General features: G+C 56.2%; 2 protein-coding genes and 1 non-coding gene across 4 annotated transcripts; all 3 read left to right on the top strand.

The window, feature by feature from the left end:
- The first annotated feature begins 9,395 nt into the window (after nucleotides 1-9,395).
- TMEM61 (transmembrane protein 61) lies at nucleotides 9,396-16,880 on the top strand. 2 transcript variants are annotated; one of them, XM_069788667.1, is made up of 3 exons: nucleotides 9,396-9,478; nucleotides 13,642-14,055; nucleotides 16,348-16,880. In XM_069788667.1, the coding sequence occupies exons 2-3, from the start codon at nucleotides 13,703-13,705 to the stop codon at nucleotides 16,631-16,633; spliced, it is 639 nt and encodes a 212-aa protein (XP_069644768.1). In that variant the 5' UTR covers nucleotides 9,396-9,478; nucleotides 13,642-13,702; the 3' UTR covers nucleotides 16,634-16,880. The 2 variants fall into 2 exon arrangements, with proteins under 2 accessions (XP_069644768.1, XP_069644767.1); XM_069788666.1 differs by lacking the exon at nucleotides 9,396-9,478 and adding an exon at nucleotides 13,336-13,540.
- A 1,097-nt stretch (nucleotides 16,881-17,977) lies between these two features.
- Nucleotides 17,978-23,264, top strand: BSND (barttin CLCNK type accessory subunit beta). The gene is made up of 4 exons (XM_069788338.1): nucleotides 17,978-18,429; nucleotides 19,543-19,622; nucleotides 20,012-20,254; nucleotides 21,028-23,264. Exons 1-4 carry the CDS (start codon nucleotides 18,253-18,255, stop codon nucleotides 21,314-21,316), a joined length of 789 nt encoding a protein of 262 aa, XP_069644439.1. The 5' UTR covers nucleotides 17,978-18,252; the 3' UTR covers nucleotides 21,317-23,264.
- Nucleotides 23,265-23,367: 103 nt separating this feature from the next.
- Nucleotides 23,368-23,438, top strand: TRNAG-CCC (transfer RNA glycine (anticodon CCC)). The gene has a single exon. It is a non-coding gene; the product is annotated as a tRNA-Gly (tRNA).
- Nucleotides 23,439-24,017: the final 579 nt, after the last annotated feature.

Here is a 24,017-nt window from a genome sequence, read left to right as displayed (position 1 = left end):
AGACTGGTCTGGGGAGTGCTCTGTGCTTTTCCGAGGCAAAGCAGGGCTGTACCGGACAGGAGAAGCACATACCCCACCTAACGCCCGACAGCCACGTGCTGGGATTGGGGTACGTTTCCAAGGAATGTGGGGAAAGGTGGCCAAACACTGCATAACCCTTTTGATAGTGTAAATCTAAATGGAAGATAGCTGGTGTGAGGGTCCTACCTGTCAGAAGAGCAGGGGCTTAGGAACTGGTGTGGCTCCGTGTGACCTTTCGCCGCCTGGATGCACATTTGCAAGGTCCAGGAGATTTCAAAAGACAGCAGAGACATTTATACTGATGCTTGATTCATGAAACCTGCATGCTGTACCTTAGAAAACCTTCTCTTTAGAGGGTGTATGGGAAGAATGTGGTTTACCTTATGTTGCTCAATTGCCTGGCTTCTAGATGGTGTTTTTTGAAAGGTATTTATCAATAGAATATCCATTATCTAGGACCTGCTTCTCAGGTTTCACAAATATTTCATGTGAGGGAGTAGAGATGCATGACGACTTGAGGAGGAGGAGGGCAGAGGGTTTAGTACAATAGCTGTAGCTGTGGTGGCTGCTGGGAAATCGATCAAAAAAGGACAGTGGGATTATAGTTGCTTTAGAAACTGCCAGGTAGCTCTCAGGGAAAGTGAAACACCATCTGAAGAAGGCTTAGACCAGGATCTTTAGGATGATTAGGCTATTTTAGGTGTAGGCGGACCTAATCTAATGTGGAAGGATTTGTGATGGGGAAGGGTCTCCAGATGGCTGTAGCCCAGCCTGCTCAGCACACCTAGTCCTCAGGGTGACTTTGCTCTTTCTTCCTTGCCTTCCCCTTGTCCTCTCAAGGCTGCAGTCACCCTGTTTGCACTGGGAAGGGCTTCACCAGGAGAAGGAATAACTCTGGTGCTGCAAGGCAAGACAAGGAACCAAGGATGCCTGGTCTGTAGCCTATGTGCTTGCATACTGGCCGTGTTGCGTGGTCCCACTCCTCCAGCAATGAGTTATTGTAGATGGCTGGTGGGACCCCAGTCATCGTCTTGGGAAGAAGCAGATGTAGGGTGTGAAGTGAAATCTGGAATACAAACGATGGCAGAATGGGTCCCATCCTTCGGTGGCCATGCACTGCGTCAGGAGGCAAGGTCAGCTGCCGGTCAGCACGTTCACAGAGCCACTGAAAAAAAAGCATGCCGCAGAACGTGCGAGAGCTTTCATGTATTCTCTCTGACGTGTATTAAATCCAGCTTTACAACTGCCTGTGAAAAGACGCACTGTCTGGGATTTATAAAAAGAATCACTTGTCAAAACAGAGAGCCGGGCTGGGAAAGGAATTCAGCCCTCCCTTCATTGTCACTGGGGCCAGTGTCCTCAGCAGCAAAAATGAAACGACTGTGGCAAGGTAGCAGGCATGATGAGGTGGTTACTGAAGGACCTGGGGTTCCAGCACTGAAACTACAAACTGAGGGAGGCTGCCCTCCTCATGGGTGAGCAGTGGAGGAGAGCGAGCTCATGGGCAGCCATCAGTTGGCTTCATGGTTTCATGAGGCTCTCGGAGAGTGAGGTGGGGCAGCAGTTGGAGAAGCGGTGGTGGTCCCCCGTCTCCTTCCATCGGTGAGATCCTGGAGACACTGACTGTGCTGGGCATCAGAGAGGAGCTACAGTCACTGAAAGGCAATAAATACATTATTTCGGACTCATGATATAGTGGACACGTGTACCCGTGGCCTCCAAGGTGCTCAGGGTGAACTTTGTTGTGAACCACAGCTGGTGATGAGCAACTCCAGGGCACCCTCTCCCATCACTTGCCTCTGGCCTCCTCTTGCCTGAAGCGGCAAATGCTGCGGGAACATGCAAAAAGCATTCGGGGCTAACGTGACAGTGAAGGCTTGCCAGTGTCACCGGAGGAAAACACTGGAAGTTATTTTTCTGTACAGGCCACATTTTTCTCCTGTTTTCAGCTCCCAGAAAATCTGTATGTGTGTTTAGCCTCCTGGTACCAGCTGTACTTGCAGGCCCTTTTCCTCCAAATAAAGCTAAGACTTTCGCTGTCTTGGCCATCACCATTCTCTCCGTCTGGTGCTGTCACTCTGTCACCTGTCTGCTTTCATTTATTTCAACGTTTTAAAAATTTCATGGGCCCACTCCCAGATGATGTAAACTGATAAAACTCCAGGCCATGCTCCAAAAACATCAGTGTAACTGTAGGATCTAGCCCTTTGGGTTTACTTACCTATGCCAAAGAAAAATAGAAAAGCTGTAAGCAAGGCAAAAAAGGAGAAGAACGGCTGAAGAAAAAAGTTTAAAATGTTGGTTATATAAGAGTTATATAGCTATTATAGTTACCTAGCTTATCCTTTTCATAAGCGAAGCAATCACAGCCAGATAAGTTAATAATTAAGGGTGACAAAAATATACCATTGTTCCAATAATAAGGAACTGTATTAGTCTTACTGAAGATAAATGGAGGCTTATTTAATACGGTTCAGCGCTATGCTGATAGACCACAAATGCTCCTTTTTCACTAGAAAGCTCAGTACAAAATCAGGTCAAAAGCTGATTGCTGGTATCTGTTAAGCCATTTTACTTCCCTCCGAGTCGCTCGCCTCCTTTTGATGGCAGATGTGCCTTGGTGGCAATCCACGTTGGGAAGTGACTCCCACGTGTATGGAGCTGAGCAGAAGGAAGCTGGAAGCTTTGAGAAGAGGTTCCTGCCCCTTTCTATCGAGAGCAAGAAGATGTGCTCCCGCGTGTGGATCATCTCATGGAGATACAGGACAATTTCAGACTGAGGACTGAATAAATAGACTGGTCCTCACCCCTGCAAATAAGTGATTGGCAAAGGTGTCTGCACAGAAGGGTGACGAGGGTGTGATTGCTCATTCTCCTTTAATACAAGAGATTCCTGTAAAATTCAGTTGGGCAGACTTGATTATAGCAATACCTAGTAAAACAAGACAGCAATTCCAGTACCTCCTGACACAATCAAAACCCAATTTTTTCATATCCCTAGCAAGTGCAGAAATGTGATGGCTGCAAAACTGTGCCGATGGGAAGCAGTGGCCTTTCTATACCCACACACAGAAATCCTGTGACTCCCAAAATAGATCTGAGAATGGGTAAACGCACAGATCCTGTCCCCAGCTCATGTTAAAACCTAGGCGTCCTTCTCAAGCCTTGCGTGCTGAGCTGGAGACTCACACAACCGCTTTCTGTCTCCTCCTGCTCTCTCCATCCTTGGCAAGGCCCATTTTTTTACAAAATGCTTAAGAAAAGCATCGGGAGATCAGCCAGCAATAAACCGTTGTCATCCCAGAGAGGTTAATTACCATCATCTTTAGTATCAGCCAAGAGCCCGTAATAAGCTCTGAACTTTTATTGCACTGAGGTGTCCGTTCACATCCAGACTAATGCAGATTATAGGGCTGGGGTGAGCTCTCCCTCATGCTGGAAGTGGCGCAGTGAATCACTGAGGGAGGAGAGTTTCATCCCGCTGCGAGGCAAGGAGTCACCCACCAACAAGAGCTGACAGTTTTCTGGCACAGGAGTATTTACACCTCCAGGGAAGTGAAACTACACTCTTTCAAATAAGATGAGTAGCCAGACTAGCTCCTAGCTAAGGAAAGGACAGGATACATTTTGGGGAGAAAGATTAACTCTCTGGGTCCTGGATGACTTCACAGGGAGATCGAGCAGGGAAGCCTCTGTTCTTCACTCGATTGGCAGGTGTCTATCTCAGGGATGCTACTTACAGGTGCTTTCTCTGAGGTCCTGCCCCGGTCTGAGGTGCTGGTGGCAAGTCATCTGGATATGGGAGATAGAGACCTTTTTTTCAGTCTGAAGGTAGGTAATTTAGGCAATGTCTTCCATCTGTTTGTTCACATGCATCTTTATAAACATCTGTTACTCATGTTCACTTCCTTCTCTTTCTCCCAGGCCGGTATAGGGTCTGTTTTTCTCTGACACACTGAGGGAAGAGATAGGAGCAACCTGCTCCCACACCTCCATAGGAGAAATCTTCTGCTACTGCTGTTTCTTTCAGGAGTAAATCAGGAGAACATGTTGGGAGTGGGTTCTCCACAGAGCCTGAAACTACAGTGCTAACCGGAGTGTGAGCCAAATGCACTGTTGAGGGAGCCATGGCACTGCCCTTGGCTTCACTGGAGCTGAGTGTTGATATCCTCAGTCAACCTGGCTCTGACACTTAATGTCATTATGGAAAAGTTGCAGCCCTTTATTTCCCAAACTCACCTCCTGTCATTTTTTGCAGAATTTCAAAATTGTCTCCAGTTACCTGGAAACTCGGGTAAGAAGATGTAAATGTTCCAGGTTAAAAGTGAGGCAAGGTGTGCAGGCAGAAAAAACCAGCTTTTACTAGGCCAACAGATGACATTGCAGACAGGCTTTGAAGAAAGCAGACAACCTTTGGGGCACAGCAGTACAGCCAGAGCAACATCACTGCTGCTGGAAGGAAGACAGTGACATTTGCTGTTTGAAATGGGGACCACGTGGTGTGAAGAAAAGAGAACCAAGCTAAACAACGTCTACCTCTGAAGCTGGTGTAAGTAGCAATGCACCTTTCCCACCACCTATAACCCTCAGACACCAGATGCTGCCCCAAATACTCTGACCTGCAGATGGGCTTTTGTGCCTGAAAGTGTGTTTGGTTTTTTCCCAGCTATATATCCCTCTGACTAATAAAAGGTGCTCCCTCTCCTTTCAGCCATACCTCGTGTATCTCCTCAGACTGTCACGCTTCCAACAAAAGTTTTGCAAGGTTTGCTGGTAGCATAATATCCCTCAGCAACCTCCCAGCACAGCGCACCGATGTAAGCCAGTGCTTGTGGGCAGCCCGATGCCAAGCCAGGCAGTGAGATAATGCAGCGGGCACTGGGAAAGGAAACCAGCTGTGGAGCATCTGGGGAGGGTGCGCGTTGGACACCGAGGGCTTCCTTGTGGCTCCACACATGGTGGCAACCGGAACAGCTAGATGGCTGCTCCATCCTTTTTCTAAAAATCATAATTAATGCTGCTTTTAAACTTCTTTTTTGCATTTCTGTTCTGGGGGGAAAAAAAAAAAAAAGCCCATTACCTACTCCTTGGAGACCACTGTAATAGCTGAGTGCAGTGGAGACACGAAGACTGCACAGGGTCTTGGGAATGTCAGGGTAGCCTGTAGTTCATCCCACGTGTAACGCTGAGTTTGCTGGAAAGCAAATTTAGCCAGTTTTGTCTTTGATTATAAGTGCCTGCTACTTTTTTGAGCATCAGCATTTGGCATCAAGGATACACAGGAGCTTCAGCCTCAGATATTCAACATGTGGAGTAAAGCTAACTGCTGCCGTGTTTCAGCAGCCAGTGCAGATCTTCGATAGCTCTCTCTGCTCAGGTGTGATAGATGCACTCACAACCGGCATCGAGCTTGACTGAGGAGCCTACAGGGCTGAAAATCAATGTTTCTTCACCGCGAGCCAAATGGCAGCTCATGCTCTAGCAGAGCCACAACATCTGCAGCATGTAAAACGCGCTGGGTGGTGGGTTACACACGTGTTAGCACAACAGTTCTGCCTCTTCCCAGAGAAAGCAGCTCAGTTCTGAAACGCACAGAGCGCATGGGGCCTCCCTAAGGCAAAAATCTCCAGGAGCTGAAGAAGTTTTGCCTGGCTAAAGATTGAGCAGAGGCATCAGGATTTAACCCTTTCCTTCCCCCCACCCCTTTTTAGGGGAATTTCAAATCCTTTGCAGATTTTGGTGGAAAGCTCCTAGGAAGCTTTTACTGTCCCCATTTGCAACACAGGAATTTCCCTTACAGGAAACCCACAGCTTTATCATGCCCATTTATCTACACAACAGCCTCAATGGGAGGTGGCACATCAGCCTGGTGCTCCTGTACTAACACAACTCCCAAATGAAGAGCAGAACGAATCTGAGATCATTGCTCATCCATAAAGCTCTCTGCGGATGAGGGTATCAGTACTTCTCCCATTCCAGGACTTCCCACCGCAGCCACGTTCCTCAGCGTGGTGCAGCTTTACAAACTGCTGGTTAGGACACCGTTACGGTCAGGTTAGCACACACTTAAGCTTTAAAACACTCAGAGGTTTTGGGTCCAGAGGCTTGCTAGATGATAGACATAGTACAGAAACCACTTCAGAAACTGATATTAAACAAGTGATCGAGCTGAATGTAGTTTATACACCTCTTGCACTTCTGTTATAATTCCAATCCAGTAAAAGCCATTGGAACTAAATAGTAAGATATATTCTGTACAAAATGGGCTTCTAGAGTCAATAAAGTCTCAGGGCAAAAACATAGCTGTCCACAGAAAGAGAACTTATTGGTGATCCTGGCCAAAACAAACAAGCACCACTTTGTGGTCATAGGGATGATCACCTTTCATGTCCAAATGCTAGGCTTTTCCTGCTGGAGAGCTGGAGAGCAAACCCTCCGTCTGCCCATTTAGCAGAACCACCAAAGAGAGATCTACGGCCAGCTGCAGGCTCAGCCCCGAATAAGTCTAAGGACACTGGTGAACACTGCATCATTTGAAGATGTAGGACAAATTTTCAATGCCTCAATTTACTGACTGGATTAGGTAGGAGTGCCTGAGCCAGTATATCAACTAAAGCAACTAATTAGGCATTTTAAGAAGATGATAATTAAGGCAAAGAAAAACAGCAGGAGGTTTCTCCCTTGCTTTACCTGTGCCAGGTGCAGGAACTCCTTCCCATCTGCACATCCTCATGGCTGCCCGCTGCAGCCCCTTATCAGCTCGGCAGGCTGCACCCACCTCTGCCGTGCCCAATGGCCCGTGCTAAGGGAAAACAGGAGGTGTGCCAGCCCCTCGGGAATGGCTTCTCTATGGATGTAGGCAATGTGGGCACCTTAGGCTTGCAGAGGTGTGTGCCCTAAAGCCTCATCAGTGGCTCGTTAGTGGCTCCGTCACGGGTGGCAGCACCCTGCTGAGCGGTGCTTGCCAGGGACAGCTGGGCACGGGGAGGGTGACCCGGGTGCCAAATCACCGATGGAGACCTGCGACCCAGCCCAGGGTGTCGACACTCCTGTCCCAGGTGTGAGCAGGGAGCCTGGGCTCCTCTTCTCTGGACTTGGTGCCCTGGTGCAGCCAAATTCACTCTTGCCTTGGTGCTCTGGTATCAACCACCGCGTCGTGATGGGGCAGAAAGCGCATGCGTGTGCACGCACACACACACATGCATGCAGAGGTATTGAAAAAGCTAACTTATTTAGCCTGATTATACAGTGAAATACATTATTTTACATGTGATTTGCTGCAGCAGCAAAATGCGGTGAACAGTGAATCAAAAAGCAGCACTTTTCCGTGCCAGCAGCGTTGATCAGGCACAGCATCCTTACCTGGGGGAGGCAATTACTGGAACAATCTCTCTTTCTCCGTTCCTCCTTTGTTCCTGTTCTTGCAGGGGCTGTAACTGTCTTTTATATCTTCTTGTTTTCTCCACTGCTGTTTCACTGTGCATGGGATGTTTTACCTATTTTGCACAGATATTCTGTCTTTATTCTGGAGAAGCCCTTTGCCCGTGCCCCGTGATTTGTTGCAGCACCTTGTCCACCAGCAGGAAAGTTCTCAGAGAGGGAAAAGCCAAGGTGCTGCTAAGCAGACAGAGGTGCTAGCACTCAGCACTTACCTTGTGAAATATTTGTCGTGGATTTGTGGCTGCCTGTGGGCCAGCTCTCAGGGGAAAGACAGAAGATCCCAGCTGGTTATGGGGCTGGAGCAGCAAACGGCAATGCGTTGGCACAGAGCCACCTCACTCTCTGCAGCCCTATGCTAGGAAGAGCACCCAGGGCTGCATGTAAATGCTGCCTTGAAGTGCTTCAGAAGCCATTTGACAATCAAATTCCCCTAAAACATAACATCCGAGCAGGTAATGAGCAGAAGAAGATGTCTCATTGTCCTCTAATAGGGGAACTGGTGATTCACAGTGCCTGTGTCGCTTACGGATGGCTATGTGAGCGCTCAGCACCGGTGTATCTGTGGCAGAGGAATCCAGATGTTCACTCCTGGCATCCCCAGGTCCAAACTCCATCCTGCCAAGGAGCGAGGACCACAGTGTTCGGAGGAGGTGTGGGATTTGTTGTTGGGGATTTGCACCCTGGGGTTCAAGGCCCTTGCTGCATCCCAGCCCGGGGGGGTGAGGCCATGCTGGAGTGCTGGCTTTGGGGACCCCTGCCCCATTCTCCTCTGCAATGGAGACCCAACCTGCTACAGGCCCAGCCCCGTGCCAATCAGCCCTCCTCGTGCCTTAGTTTACCATTTGTAAAACTCCGCAGTGTCTGCAGGTAAAAGGGGCTGCACACCCACACATTTTCAGCTAGGCAGAGTGGCTACTAAGCATATATGAAACAGATGTGAATTCCACGACGGGGCTTTACATCCGTCCCCGCAGCCTGTGCAGATAAACCCTGAGCTGGTTTTGAGCCAGCAAGGTGAGGAGCTGCGAGCGGCGTGGGAACAGCAGCCCAGGGTTCAGCTACAGCGCAGATGTATCCATAGAAATGGCTTTGTCTGTCAGTGATGCTCAGCTGTAACTCAAGAGCAACGCAACGGATCTGTGAGGGTGCACAGCGATAGCGCAGCACGGCACGACAGCTGTTGAGGAAATCTACCTCCGCTTCTGCGATGAGGAATTGTGCGTGAATCCAGGTGCCGGTCCTACGGGGCACCCCGAACCTCAGCTCAGAGCACCCTCAGCTCGCTTAGCATCCAGGTATCCTCGTGAGCGCTGCAGGGGGAAAAGATCCCGCTGGAACGGGGGAAAGGGGCAATACTGGCGTTCGACGGAGAGGCGAGGAGAACCGAAGTGGTGGCTCCCGGCAGACATCCCCCGTCTGTGCCGCAGCGTGGGTCTCCCACCCGTAGGACGGCGGCGTCCCACCCGTGGGGTAACGGTGCCCACCGGGTAGACGTGTCCCGGCCACAGCGTACCTCCCGTGGGCTCTGCAGCCCGAAGCTCTCGCCGGGTCCCCGGTACGTCTGTTCCCTGCCTCCCGCGCCCCGGGGAGGGGGGAACCGGGCTCAGTGCTACCCGTCCTTCGTCCACCACCGCCGCACCGGGGACTCTTCCAGCCTCACCGACCCCCCCCCAGCAAATCGCCTCCTTCGCGAGCATCACCCACTGCGTGCGTGTGTGTGTTCCCTTCGGCTTTTTCTTTCTTTTCACCCCCTTTTTTGGTTGGTTTGGGTTTTTTTTCTCCCTCCCCCAACACCGAGGCGCACGGAACCGCCGCTCCCCGACGGGACGGGAGTCCCTTTCCGAGAAGTCACCCGAAGCACCCGCCGCCCCGACGAGGCGGCGGGGAACCGATGGGCGTCCGCTCCCTCCCCGCCCGCCCCGCCGCCCCCGCCCGCCCCCGGCCCCGCCCGCCCCGCGGGCCGGGCTCCACCGGAGCCGCCGCTCCGCCGGAGCGGGGCTGGCGGCGGCGGCGGCGGGTGAGTACGGCGGAGGGGCCGGGGGGGGGAAAGGGGACGTGGATATCCCCCGGCTCGTCGCTTTGCCGGAGGGGAGAGAAGCGGCGGGGGGAACCGGCCACGGCGGGGAAGGGGTCCCCCGGGGGTGGCAGGCACTTCTTTAGGGGGGGACGTCGGGTTTAGGCATCGCCGTCGGGGCTGGAGTTGCTGGGGGCACGGGGGAGGCTGGGGGGGGTATAGGCGCTTCGCTCTCCGCGGGCTCCCCGCCATGTGAACCTGCGTTTGGGAGGGTGGTGACACCAGGGCTTCTGGGGCGCGCTTTCGAAAGCATCCCTATTACTAGGGGTCGGACGGGTACCGAAGCCCTCGCTACTCCTGCTAATACTACGAAGAGCAAATTCAGTTCAAGGCAGGAAGGAATCTCCCGGATGACACGCTCGCGCTTCGGCGCGTCTCTCCCCGGCGTTCCTCTTGGCACGGCTGCGCGTGGTTAAAGGTCTCCGGCCCGCGCGGTGGAAGGACGGGCTGCGAGCGCCGTGGAGGGACGCGGGGTGCGGAGGTGGATTTCTGCTTGATGGCGGTGGGAGAGATTCAAAACTCTTTTCGCTTCTTGTGTCGCTGGAAAAGAGTGTTTTTCTGAGTAATGCTTAGTAGACCCTATGAATCACCATCTGCATAACTTTATATGGGGGATGCTATTCTCAGCATCTTAATGGAACTATGTAAACTATTAACATTCGTATCTGTTTGTACATGCAATGTGCAAATCTGTTCCCCTGGAAAGGCTATTTCGGAGCAGGTCAGAGGAGGAGACGGGGCAGAACAAGATGTCAGGGTGGCTCGGCGGGTGGAGGCGGGCGTTTGGGAGCCAGCAATTGCCATCTCCGGAGGGGCAGCCCCTCCGAGGAAACCCGTGCTGGAAATGCTCACCGGGAGACCTGATGGGCAGGATGCTGAGTGCTCCAGGAGCGGAGCCACGGGCAGGCTTGGGGAGCAGGGATTCGGGTCCTGCCCCCGGCCTCACACCTCTCTTCCTGCCCCTGCTCCTTCAGCCTCTTCTTCCAGTGGTTGGTGCACTGAGAAAAACATCGTGGGTCTTTTAAAGAGGCTCAAGAGAGCTTGTGCCAGCCCGAGAGGGGTTTTGGCAAGGGGACGGTGTGATGGCAATGTCACCCAGCGCAGAGGAGCTGCCCCCGCACACGCGCTGCAGGAGCACGTGCCGGGTAGGCTGGAGGAGCTTTTAGCGTTTCAGTGCTGCGCTGGTTTTGTTAAGAGAGAAGAGTTTATTCTCTCGAGCTGTCAATCCGTCACCCCCCGGAGGCTCTCCGCCTTCCCTCCACGTCCGCCCCCACCTCGCTGCCACTGCTCCCAGATGTGCGCAGTGCCGGGGGCTGCAAAATTCCCTGTGCCCAGGCAGGGGAATCGCAGCATCTTCCAAACCTCACCAGGGGAATCAGAGCATCTCCTAAACCTCATCAGGCTGACCCCCAAAATGAGGAGAGCGTTGACTGCAGAGGCTGAGCATTTCAACTCTTGGTGCTGTTTCAATCCAGGCTTTCAGTTTGGAGCGATCTGTCATTTCCACGCAGTTGGATTGAGGGCTTTGCTGTAGGGGTTTTTGGGTTGTAGGTTTTTTCCCAAATGATATTGGCTGAAAATTTTCCAGGAAAATGCGATGCTCTCAAAAGGAGCTGGATTCATGGGTCAGTAGGGTCCTTGCGTTCTCCTGAGCATCTACTGCTGCAAGGCAGCCTGAGCCCAGCTTGTCGGCTGCGTCCTGCTCACGTTCAGTGGCGAGTTGGAGTTCGCCGATCCCTAATATCATCTAATAGCATCTCTAACCAGTCTCTAACGGTCCTTTCTCCCTCTCAGCTCAGCCAAGCCCCTGCCATTCAGGAGGGAACGTCTAAACACGTCCCCTCATTATGGGGGGAAGCTCTGCCTCCTCTCAGCCCAGAAACACCAACTCCTTCCCAGTGGATGACTGCAGCTGCTGGTGGGGACCAGCACTGGCCAACACCAGCCTGGGTGGCAATTTGGGCTCGTGACCGTGGGATGAGAGCTGGAGCGTGTTGTCAGGGCTCCCAGTCCTGCAGCCTTCCTGCAGATTCCCTATATCCCACTTCTCATTGGATTTCTTCATTAAATGTAGATTAGATCAGATGGCGTTTCTTTCGCTACGAAGTAATTTGGCTTTCCATTTAGTGGGCCCATCTGATAAATAATGGCTCGAAATAACATAATTCCACCTGCCCTTGATCACACCGAGTCTGTGCTGGACTTCTGCTCCCTCCTTAGCTCTGGCTTGGCACTTCCAGATCTCAGGGTACAATTTAAATCCCCACTGTAGGACAAGAGCCCTGCCTGGAGGAATGGAGACCAAAGCCACCAGATTATCTTCATTTTACTGACATACAGGCAAAGTGATGAAGGCAGAGGTGGGGGCTGAGCGTGGGTCACCCAGCTCTCCATCCACCTCTGTGGTTGAGCCCCATCTCCGTCCTGGCAGTCCCTCGGCGTGCAGGCTCTCCACCGGCACTGCCACCACGGGAAGCCCTCGCAGAGGGGTCTCCCAAGTCTGAATACGTAAAGGGGTGCTGGTCCTTAATTCCCACGCGGTCCAAAGCTTTTTGTCCATCGAGAAGTGGGAGCTGAGCCTGCATCTTCTTGCTGGGCAGCGAGCGAGGCCAGAGGGGACATGGTGGGACCTCTCTGCCTCCCCGTGTGCTGGTGCTTTTTGGTTAGTTGGGGGCTGGGGATCCCCAAGCCCAGAGAGCAGATGCTTGTGGTTTGCTGGAGAAAACAAGGGGGGAGCGAGACCCTTAGAGATCAGAAACTGGCTCCCCCTCCCCAAATTTTCCTGCGCTGGGGAAGGATGGTTGCTCTCAGTGTGTGACGTTTAGCTGAGAAGTGCCGCCCGGCAGGAACATGAGGCACTGCCTCACCTCTTTGGTGGTCAAACCAACCCCAAAACCACCCTGACAGGGGCGGTGAAGGTGGTGGTAACACCTGTGGGATCGATCTTGCCGGGGAGCTGAGAAGGTGTGTGCCGGAGCTGACCCAGGGGAGCAAGATTTTGTGTGCCGGAGCTCATCTGGATAGAGATTGAGCAGACCCTTCCAGCGTCAGGGTATTTATCCCACTTCCAACATAAACTGAAGCCCCTCTCCACTTCTGGAACATCTCAAAATGGGACACTGTAGCTGGGTCAGTAAGAGCCTCACAGATCTCAGTGGTCAGTTGCCTCAGTTTCCCTGACCAGCATAGCTGAAACACCTACTTCAGCTGTAGGCCATACCCTCTCCGAGGGTTTAGCTTGCATCCAGCACATTCCTGATTTTTAACGGAGATACGGATGGCTTTCTGCTCCCATCCTTGCCCCGAGCTTGGTCGTGGCAAGGAGTGCAGCTATTGTGGGCTCCAGCAGTGACGGGAGAGCTCACTGGGGTCCCCGCTCACTCGGTGTCTCAGGAGCCATCCCTAGGTGATGTCCCCTGGGCTGCCAGCATCTGAGGTTTCTTATTCTCCCCTGAAATAGCAGCTCTGTGACTTTCAGAGATGGTACTTGGCTCTTTTCCCTGAGAAAGCAAGAGGCAGCGCGGCCCTGAATCTCCTGGGCTGCGGGCTTTTGAGCAGTGATGCCAGGCAGCTACCGTCACCACCGGACTGATTTACCTCCAGTTTCAGAGGACAAAATATATGCACTGATAATTTGGAAGTGATGACATCTTAAATTCATGTTCCTCTCCCTAACCTCTTCCATAAGCCTTGCTTTGATCAGAAACCCAGCTGGCGTTCCTCCGAGCTTGGGAGGAAGTCTGGAATAAAATCCAAAGACAAGAGCTATGCGAGTCCCCGGAGCCGCCTCCGTGGCTCCCCTGGCTGGGCTTTCCATCCTGCCTCCATGGGAGCGCTGCATTGTTTCTTGAAAATGAGGATCTTTTTACGAGGCTGTTGGGAAGTTTGTGGGTCCAAACTGGCGGCTGACTTTGCTCTGCCCGAGGGCTTCCCATCTGGGATGGTGGAAATGCCCTTTCTGACGGTCAATAATAAGCGGCTGAAGAGCGTGCAACCCCCAGAGAGGTCCTAGCTCAGTCATTTTCTCCCCTGGCACGTCTTCTTCTGTGACCTTGTCCCTCTCAAACCTTGTCCCTCTCAAACCCCGTCCCTTTCTTGTCTTGCAGGACGGGGGCTCTCTCATGCCTTGTCTCGCTCTTCTCCCCTCATAAGCCCTCCTTCCGAAGGATGGCAGCTGCCTCTTTCCGCTACGGCATGACCATCACCGGGGCTGTGCTGCTGGTGACGGGGACGCTGTGCTTTGCCTGGTGGAGCGACGGGGAGGTGGGCTCCCCGGCTGGCAGCGGGGCTCGCCTCCTGCCTCCCCGGGAAGCCGAGGCGGTTCCCAGCTCCTCCTCTTCCAGCGCCCTGCTCCGCTCCGTCAGCTTCTTCTGCTGCGGCATCGGCGGCATCCTCCTCCTCTTCGGCCTCCTCTGGTCCGTGAAAGCCAACGCCAGGGTGGTGTCCCGCCGCTACCAGTACCATTTCCCCAGGGACCTGCAGTACTTCACCGCGGAGCCTCTGGAGAAGTGGAACTGCAGGTGGGTGCCACGTCCCCCCGCGGTGCTTGGGTGGGAAGAAGTCGAGGGTGGGTTTGACTGTCCCGGCACGGCCGTGTACCTAAGCCTGCTCTCAGGCTTGCTCGCTGGCGAGCTCAGATGAGCAGTAACGCCGCCGGCCGCTGCTCAGACCCCGTTCCGTGCTCTCCTCCTGCTCCCTGAGCAGATGCTCTTGCTCATTAGTGTCAACCTTCACCCAAGCCCCCGCAATCTGCCCCCCCTGCAGGCACCCTCCGTGCCCACGCTGGCTGCTCCCGTGGCCGGCTCAGCCGCAGACGGCTCTCCTTGCCCTGCGGGGCCATCACTGGCCGAGGCAGTCATCTCCTTAGCAGAACCACCGAGCAGAAGACCGCGTTGGTTTTCTGGCAGAGTGCCTGGATTTGGGGGAGGGGGGGCTTATCCAGACCTCCAGCTCTTGAAAACTTTCCCGCTGCCACAGGTCTGCAGTGCTCTGTGAGGACGAGGGGGTTTATGCCATCTTGAATGGAAACAAAATCTATGTTAAAAGGGAATTAGAAGAAAAAAAGAAGGAAAATAATCCTTGGATTGGCATTAAGATGGGAGTGTAGGCAGAGGGTCCTTCTACAAAGCCCATTTTGGGGTGTGGAAAGACCCCTCACCCTGCCCCAAACACCACTGCTGCTTGTCAGGTCCCCAGACTCTTCCTGTGAGAGCCTGAGATTCATTCCCACTTCTGGATTTAAAAATTTTTTGATCAAAAGGGATTTTTTTCTAGAGACTGCTGTAGAAGCTGAGCCAGCCGGCCCTTCCCAGTGCTGTTTTATGGGGTCACAGCAAAGATCTTGGCTCCAGCATAAATCGGGCTCTGGGGAAAAGCAGCACTAAAAGAAACTCTGAAGAACATAAAACCATAAAAATTCAGTCGGAGGGGGAGGCAGTTCCTGGTTCTCTGGGAGTTTCAGTGCCCATCTGAATATCTTGGGGGGAGATCATGAGCCGGTCTGGGTAGTCTGGGGGGGTTTCCTTCTCCCGTGGAGAGTTTTGGTGTGCCCCCCACGGGGAATGTCCCCTTCCCTGAACTCCCAGCTCCCACGCTGGGTGGGAAGGCAGCGCCCTGGCACTGCTGGCACTGCGGCAGCTCCTCCAGTCCCAGCTGTGCTGGCATTCGCTCAGCAAAGCATCCTGCGCTGGGAGAAATCCCTCTCTCCGCATTTCCAAGGCAGCATCCCTTTGCAAGCTGAGGCTGTTTGGCAAAAGCCACGGTACAGATGCCCGGGGCGGTAGGTCTGGGACAGGGCACTGCCAAGTTTGGGATGGAGGCATCCCTGCGGAGCATCGCAGCCTTCCCTCTGGACCAGCTGTGCCCCTCCAATGCCCGCAGCCTCCCAAAGCACACCGCGCTGGGTTTTCATCTGCAAAAGCAAGCGGACGGCGGGTTGCTTTCAAAGCCTCCATATCTTTGGGGCTGCACCGTTTCATAGGGTGCCGAGCAGGGCCATGCACAGGGCAAAGGTTGGCGGAGGTTTTCGCTGTACACAAGCTGTGTTTGCTCAGCAAAGCACTGCTGGAAGTGGCACCAGGCTTGCCCGGTGCATGGAGGGCTCAAGGGTGGGGTGCGACCGCATTGAACCGGGATGCCTGCCTGAACTCTTGCCCGCCTGCTCGTGCCAAACTGCTTACTCAGCTGCCGGCAGCCTCTGTGCTTCGGGGGATGACTTTGGGGTTAGGCAGATGATGAGGATGCTCTCCTGCCTGTGGGAAGCAGTGTGGGGCAGAATGGGGGGCAGATGTCTCAAGAGCCAGCACCTCTGCTGCTTTGCGGTCATTCACACCTGCAGTTGTAGCCCTTAATGCCGGAGGCGGCAGTTCTTCGAGGCTGCCTTGCCAGGCTGCCCTTCTTCTTCTTGGGTGAGGGATTCATAAACTCAGTGGGAACTGGGCAACGTTGCCTTGTCGCAAGGTCTGATGGATGGTGACCTTCCTCCTGCATGGCTCCCCACTTTCCTGGTGCCGGGAAGCGGCTGACATGGTCTTCCCTTGACCCTGGGCGTGCAAAACCTGCCCATGTGCCATCCCCAGCACACACGTGTCCATCATGCTCAGGGATGCTCCAGCTGATGGGGTTGATAGGGTGTTGGGATGCTCTGGTTGATGGGTGCTGGGATGCTCCGGTTGATGGGGCACAGGGATGGCTCCGGTTGACGGGGCACAGGGATGCTCCAGTTGACAAGTGCTGGGGTGCTCCAGTTGTTGGGTGCTGGGATGCTCCGGTTGACGGGGTGCGCTGCTGGGTTTCTTCTTTTTCCCTTGCAGCTCTTGGGATGCCAGCGCCATCCCCACCTACGAAGAAGCCCTGACCTGCAGACCTGCCCACGGTGCCCCAGCCTACGTCCAGCCCCCGGGAAGGAAGGAAGAGCTCACGCCGCCCCTGTACCGCTACCTGGAGGAGGACGAGAGCTGGCAGGGTGGCCGCCGGCGCAGCTCCTCCGACAGCGCCTTGTTCCGTCCCAGCCCGTCCTGGCTGGAGACCCAGCACCCTGGGGAGCCGCAGGCAACGCCTCCTCCCAGCTACGAAAACATCAGCGTCCGGGGGGTCTGAGCTGGCGGCGGCACAGGGCTGGGACTCTGCGGGTGGCTGCCCAGTCCCTCAGCTTTAAACCGAGCCCCTTCCTTTGCTGGGGTGAGAGGAGGGTGGGCAAGGAGGGGAAAGGGTCCACCCGGCTTTCCGAGCTATCGGTCCGGGGCTGTCGGGGTTGCGGGTCCTGTGGGTGATGTGTTCGGAGCGTCGGGGGTGACTGGCATGTTTGAAAGCCTTCGTATTTTTAATAAAACCACTGCTGGTTGCAGATGCTTTGCATTCCCTGCTCTGACCCACCCTGGGGAGCTCATATCAGGCCAGGGGCTGCCCACTGAAAGCAAGAGCTCTATAATAAAAACTGCAGCACAGAACGAGGGATCTGGCCAGAGGAAAACCAGCTCCGTGCCATCCCGTTCGCTCCCCTGCCTTTTCAATGCCCCTTCCAGCCGTATCTCCATCCCTTCCACCTTGCTTTCCCCGCGTACTGACTTCCCACGCCTCACTTCATTTGGTTGAGAGATGTTCGGTGGCTTGCGCGTGCGTTCAGGGCATCCAAGCGCACTTGGCATTTCAGGCAGCATCCTATAAAAAGACACCCCGAGCGGCACAACCCCCTCCGTGCCTGCCACGGACGGGGTTGCAGCCTTGCCCGGAGGAAAAGCCAACTGCATCGGGAGCTGCTGCTGGTTGCTCCATCCCACCGAAATAACGGTCTGCCCTGGGCCCCCTGCGGACCTGCAGGGCTGCAGAGCCACAGCCAAATATAACGTGTTGTTGATAACATAATAGGTTCTTTTTCATAAGCCAGGTATATGTGCTCCCACACGGACAGGCAAGCAAGGGAACAAAACGAAGGCTAATTAAAGCCACCGCTACTGTCTGGCTGTCGAATGCGTGGTGGGAAGAGGACACCTTTTAACACCCCAGCTCCATCTTAAGCAAACACAGGGCACGCAGACACTCTGTCCTCACTCCCCTGGGTGGACCAGCCCCATTCCATCCTTCCCTGGCTTTAGCCCCCCCTTCGCAGCCCGGTTGCTGCCCCACCGAGGTAGCCCCACCGATGGCACCCTGGCACCCAGCTGGAGCAAGGTGGGGGCTATTCCCAACCCACTGGCCTCCAAAAAACCTTGGAGCGCTCCCTCCTTCCCTGCCGCAGCCCCGCAGCCCTTGAAAACACCTTGCGTCCTGGCGTCCCCCTTATTTGGGGCTCTGCCAGCTCCAATTTGTGGCCGAGTCCAGCTCCAGCCCCCAGGGCTGGGAAAGTCCCGTCGGAATAAGCCGCTCGCCAAGTCCCCGTCTCTGCTGACGTACCCCCTTCTCCCTCCCTGTCCCTTCCCCAGGCGTGGGCTCCGGCCACGCGTGCCTGCAGGGAAGGTTACCCGGACACGTGCCGGGCGGCTTCACTGGAGTGTGAACGGCGGGTCGGTGTTTGCATTCATTACAAACCCGTTAAAAAACTGGCTGGCTCAGCCCTGGGCAGGACCAGGCTCAACGTACAGCTGATCCTCAGCCTCTGGCAGCCTCCGGAGAAAGAAACCACTCCTTGCCTTACCCTGGAGGTGCGCTCAGTGGGCAGCAGCCGCAGGTAAAAGGGCTTCCCGGCATCTCTCCTCCCCTGCCTCTCCCACCTGGTGCCCATGGCCGAGGAGAAGACCTTTCGTTATGGGTTCATCATGCTGGGTTTTTTCCTGGTGATGACGGGGATGTTCATCATGAGCGTGGAAAAGCCCCAGATCTACATCACCTTCTGCGCCCTGGGTGTCCTGCTCGTAGCCGTGGGCATCACCTGGAGCATGTGCCAGTGCTACCCGAAGGTAGGGTCCATCCTGCTGCTGTGCACCTCGGGGGGCTCACCCGGGTTTGGGGGGCTTCGGCTGCTGTGGACGTGTGGCCTTGGGCTGCGCCTCGGTTTCCCCATCTGTGGAGTGGGGTAGTGGCAGATCGCGGGGCAAAGCTGGCTGGGGTGGTCCGGAGGGAGAAGTACGGGTTTGGGAGGCTCGTGCCCTGCTACACCTCCCCACTGATGACTGCAGGATGCAGCCCCGTCCCCTCGTCCCCCTGCACCTCCCCGAGCCCGGGGCTTTGCTGTCAAGCAGGCAGCGGGGAATAAGCCCCAGGAATTAAGCTTGTGTTTGTCTCTCCCATGCACCCCCCTCCCCAAACCAGCCCCTTCCCTGCACCCACAGAGGCTGGGGGCTCGGTGGGCTCCCAGGACTTCAAAGAAGGGGCTGTCATGGCCATGGAGGTGGGCAGGGGCCTGGCAGCCCCCCCCAGCACAGCCCTCACCTCCCAGTCTCCTTGGCAGAGGGCACTGCTGGTGCGACAGGGCGGCCACGCGTCCCTGCCCCGGGAAACAGAGCTGGCAGAAAAGGCTTTTTTCCAGGGAGAGGGAGGCTGTGGCGTGGATCTGGGCACTGCAGGATGGCCCGTCAACAGCTTGGCTGCACCCTGAAATGTGGGGTGGTGTGTGGGACCCCAGGACCCGGGAGCTGCTGGGACCCCCAGGACCAGCCGGGTCCCCTGGGACCGGGGTGAGGCTGACCCCAGCTCCCCCCAAAGCTGAGGTCAGCCCTGGTGAGGAGGGAGATGTGGCTTTGTCACCATGCTGGGGGCTCAAGGACGGGGCACTCTCGGTGTTGTCCCTGGCCACCGACCTCCCCTGTGGGCCCTGGGACCCCCCCCAGGCTCAGGGACACGCATGACCCCGCTGGGGACAAGGTGCTGAGAGCAGGGTGTGCTGGGTTCATTCAATCCCTTACTGATTTCCCCCTAAAAACCCATTTCCAAGCAAGACATCCAACCATGCTGAGAAAAGACCAAAACCCCAGCTGAAGGAACACCCCAGCTATTTTACCACTAACAAGGGCTGAGGGTCCCCACGATGCCCAGCGCAGCCCCCCCAGGCTCTACGTTTCTTTTCCTGCCAGATAATGTTCACCCCTGTGGACCTTGAGGCCAAGCGGTTCCTGGACCACAAACCCATCGTGCTGCTGGAGAGGGACACCCGGTAGGTCCCAGCGGCCGTTTTTCCTTTTGGTGGGTGTTTTCATCTGTACACACGGTTATCTGTGTGCCCCCAGGGACAAGGGCAGCGCCTGAGCACACTGGCACTGGGGACAACTCCACTTATTGCGGCAAAAAATGACAAGCAGGGGCTGGGGTGGGGGAGGCAAGGGCCGGCTGAGCCCCCCCAGGGCCGGAGCCGGAGCGATGCTGGAGGGTGCAAAGCATCCAGCTGCGTTCCCGCAGGCATCCCTCCTGCAAGGACCCGCTGGTGTGGGCAGTGATGTGACCTCTAAAGCACCTGATGGAGTCCTGCATGAGTGTCCCCAAGCATCTCCCGGCTCCGTGGGGGTCCGGGTCCTGCTCAGCACCCCGTTCCTCCTTCACCCCCAGCTTGCAGGCACCCTGCCCCAACCAAGAGGCCACCAGCACCTACGAGAAAAGCCCGCTGTCCTACGAGCAGATCCAGAGGCAGGCGGTGGGCTCGGATCCGCTCCCACCCACGGCCCAGCCCAGATCCCGCAGCTGCTCCCAGTTGGCGGTGCAGGCGAGAGCAGAGGTCCACTGGGAGCTGGGGGGTGCTGGAGACCCCCCCCGAGAGCCAGCGCCTCGGCTGGAAACGGCAGCAGGCAGCTGGTACGTGATGTCCATGAGGTTGGGTTGGTACCGGTGGGATGCGGGGTGAAACTGGGTGGGGGTCAGACCCCCGGTGGGGGGGTGGTGGGAGAGGAGGGAGAGCACTGACCCCCCAGACACCCAGCCCTGGTGGAGCCCGGACAGTGTGTCAGCTCATGGGGTCTCCCAGTACCAAATTATTTACCAGGGTGAAAAGAGGAGGAAATCTGGATCGCCTTTGGTTGCAATTTACATTTTGCTTTTATTTCATTTTATAAATATAAACAACGTCCCTCACCAGAATAAATCCCAAGTTCCTGGTCAGACTTTGGTAGAAATGAGACGCTCAGTATGTGTCCCTCAAACCAGATGCCACGTATGATGCCCGTGCATTGGTTTGGGAGGTCCTCAAAGTGCTTTGCAGGTGACAGGGGGTCACTGTGCAGACTCGAGGCGTAGGACTTGGGCACCCCCTCTGCCAAAATGCCGCTACAGCTGGGACGGGGCACCCTGCTATCCCCTGGGACGCAGGCACAGCGTGCGAGGGCAGCCGCTGCTTTGTCCCACGGGCAGGAGAGGGAACATGGGCAGGCAAGTTGTCCCCATAAATGCAGGTACCAGGGGCTGAGATAAGGCCCTCCCGGGGCTCCCCAGCCACCCAGCAAGGGGAACTGGGGATGCTGGGACGCTGGCTGGGCAACGCCGAGCCCAGCAGCCACCAGACGCAGGGAAAATCCCAGTTTAGCGTAACCCCTGCGCTGCCCTTCGCCCCTCAGCCCTCCCTGTTCCCGCAGCCCCCCCCAGCCAGCCGCAGGGGACGCGCCGCTGGCATCCCTCCTGGAGGACATGGACACGCCGTCGCTGGAAGGCTCTGTGCCCGGCAGCCCCGTGCCACGGGGCCGATCTCCCCCACCGTCTGCCACCCGCTCTGGCTGTATCCCGACCAGCTCCCCGGCGGGGGGACGGCACCCCGGTTCTCCCCGCAAAGGCGCTGGGGAGGAGGGTGACCTTTATTATGGGCTCCAAGAGGGGTCGGATGCTCTGCTCGAGGATAGCGACCACCTTTTTGAGCCTGAAAACTGATTTCCCGGAGAGAATGGCCTCTTGGCATGGACTCGTCTCGCGGAGGCAATGCAAACGTCACAGACTGGGAGAAAGGGGCTGGGGCTGACCCCCGAAAGTGCAGCGCTGGCAGAACGGAGGAGCCCCCGGGCTCCTGCCCGTCCCCCGTGCCACGCTGCGCCCCTCGTGCCCACCCAGCTGCATGGGAGGCTGCCACCCCGCAAAACCCGAGGGGACCACCACCGCCTCCCCAGTTTTCGCAGCAGAGGGGACGAGGTCCCCCTCGCTGGAGCCCTTTGGGTGGGCGCAGATAAGCACGAATGCTGGGCTGGGCAGGATCCAGGCTACCTGATGTCTTTAGGAAGGGAAAAGGTTAGCTTTGCTGCTTGAAACAGGATCAGCGTTTAGGCGGGTAAAGATGTATTCACACCGGGTAGGCTTTAAGAGGTGGGGATATCCGCAAAGCCTTTTTCCCCCTTATCAAAGCCCACCCCTGGAATTAAAATTAGATCCTGAGACTCCCGCAGCAGGCAGCCTTCACGTCTCCAGGTTGGGAGAGGGGTGACGGCGGGGGACAGACCGTGCTGTCCCCCGATTCCCGCACGAGGACCAGCATCCCGCGCTGGCGGGGGCAGAGGGAGGAGGACCCAGCTGAGCTGAAACCCCGGCGATGGCAGTGGCTTCCCCAGGGCCGCTCAAGGTGGTGGCTTTGGGCAACATTTTCTCTCTCCACTGGGTCGGCGTCAACAGCCGCAGCGCCGTGGGCGGCTTTGCGTGCCGGTGCCCACCGTCCCCAAACTCCCTCTGAATAATAAGCGCTCGTTTCAAGTCACGTTGATGGAACTGAGCCTGGTTTGTCACCACGACAGGGGCGACGCAGCGGCTTTCCGCAGCCTGTTTGCAACACGCAGGGACGGCGGGATCTGCGACCTCCGCCTGCCCTTCAGCTGCTCGGGGCCGCGGGGAGCTGCGTGGCTGAGCCTCCCCGGGGCGGCAGCTGGGTTTGGATCAAAACATCAGCAGATCCAACCGTATGGGGATGCCGAGTCCCTCACCTTGTTTTGGGAAAGCTGGGCTGGATGCTGCGTGCGCCCGGCACGGCCCCAGGAGGCTTGGGAGCACGTATCGGCTGGCAGAGCGGCTCTTCAGCAAATTTAGGGGGTTGACAAGCCCAAATGTGGGGGGAAAGCTGTCCTCCGGCACCCGAGGGGGATGGAGCATGGGAGCCCTGGAAACGACGCTCCCCACGTTCCCCTGCCGCCCGGGGAACGCTTTGCTGGTGCAGTCCTGCGTGGTGCAAGAAATGGCTCTACCTGGGGGGGCTTCGTGCCCCCATGACACCCCTCCAGGCGTTATTGCGCCCTTTGCGTCACCGCAGCAGCAAGGGGAAAAGGGCAGGCAGCACCCTGCGCGCTCGGGGTGTTTATGGGCAACGGTGCCGTTGGGAGGGTGGGGAACGAAGGTGTTTGCTAAATATTGTGAGCAGCCGGCCAAGACGAAGCGTTACCCAACTGTTTACGCTTGCTCGAGTCCTGCCCGTCGTCCTTCCTGGCGTGGGGGGAGTGTGGCGGCTGTGGGGACACCCTTCGGGCAGGATTCCGGAGGGTGCCCAGGGCAGGACGGCGCTTTACGTCGCCGGCTCGTATCGAGCGTAGGAGCCTCGTAGACACCCGAAAGCTTTTGCCCATCTCACGTCCTGGCGCTCGCTACCACTTTTGGCCAAAGAAGCTTAATTTTCAAAAGCATTTGCCTTGGGCAGGAACAGAGGAGAGGGCTGAGATGGGGCCTGGAGTCCTCCATGTGTCCCCCCGGGAGCCCTTTTGTGCAGCTGGAATTTGGGTGCCCACAGGCGGGAGGAGCCCGGGGAACAGAGGTTGCCTCAGCCAAAGGGTTCAGCTCTCCCCGCGCCGGCTGAAGTTAAACATTTGTGAGAAACGGGACATTCCTGCATGAAATTAAGAGTTCTGCAAAGCCCCGGGCCCCGGGGCGGGGCGGGGCGGGGCGGGGGCGTGGGAAAGGGGGCGTGTCGCGCCGCGTGCCCTTGGCGGCGCGCGGGGGAGCGCGGGAACAGCGCACCAGTGGTGTAGTGGTATCATGCAAGATTCCCATTCTTGCGACCCGGGTTCGATTCCCGGCTGGTGCAACTTTAAAGTTCGTTTGCGGTTCTGTGGTTTCGGAATAAATTGTACTCGTATCCAGCTGCCCCCAAAATGTGTGGTGGGGAGGGGCTCTGCTTTTTTTTGCCCCGAGGCCTGTCGCTGGGTCGGGAGGCGGGGTGGGGGGTACCTCGGTCCAGCAGCACCCCGGAGCTCTGCCGCTCTGCTGGCGCTGGAAGGCAGCAGGGGATTTGGGGGCCTTTCCCCCCTTGTTGGGGTCTTCTCTGTTGTCTTCTCTGCTCTCTCCTTCCTCCCCCCTAAAAAGGAGACCCCCCCTTCACACAGACACAGCCGGAGGGGACCGCTGCTCTCAGCAGCAGCAGGAATTGCTGCTAGAAGCTCCCTTGTGTGCCAGGACGGGAAACAGATCTCTTCCCTACGAGCTGCACGTTTTTGGCTATTCCTGAATATTTTTTTTCATGAAAAACAGAATCTTTCTGCGGATACCCACTCCTCCCAGCGAGCTCCGGGGCTGGCTGTCTTGTCTCTCCCACACTCCCTGCACAGGCTTTGGGGTTGGGTATTCACTCCAAGATTTCCCTGTGTTGCTTGGCACATGTTGGGGG

This window comes from Haliaeetus albicilla, chromosome 8 (genome assembly GCF_947461875.1).
Source record: "Haliaeetus albicilla chromosome 8, bHalAlb1.1, whole genome shotgun sequence".
Classification (NCBI taxonomy): Eukaryota; Metazoa; Chordata; class Aves; order Accipitriformes; family Accipitridae; genus Haliaeetus; species Haliaeetus albicilla.
The sequence above is the reverse complement of the archived record's forward strand: the minus strand, read 5'-3'. Positions and strand labels throughout refer to the sequence as shown.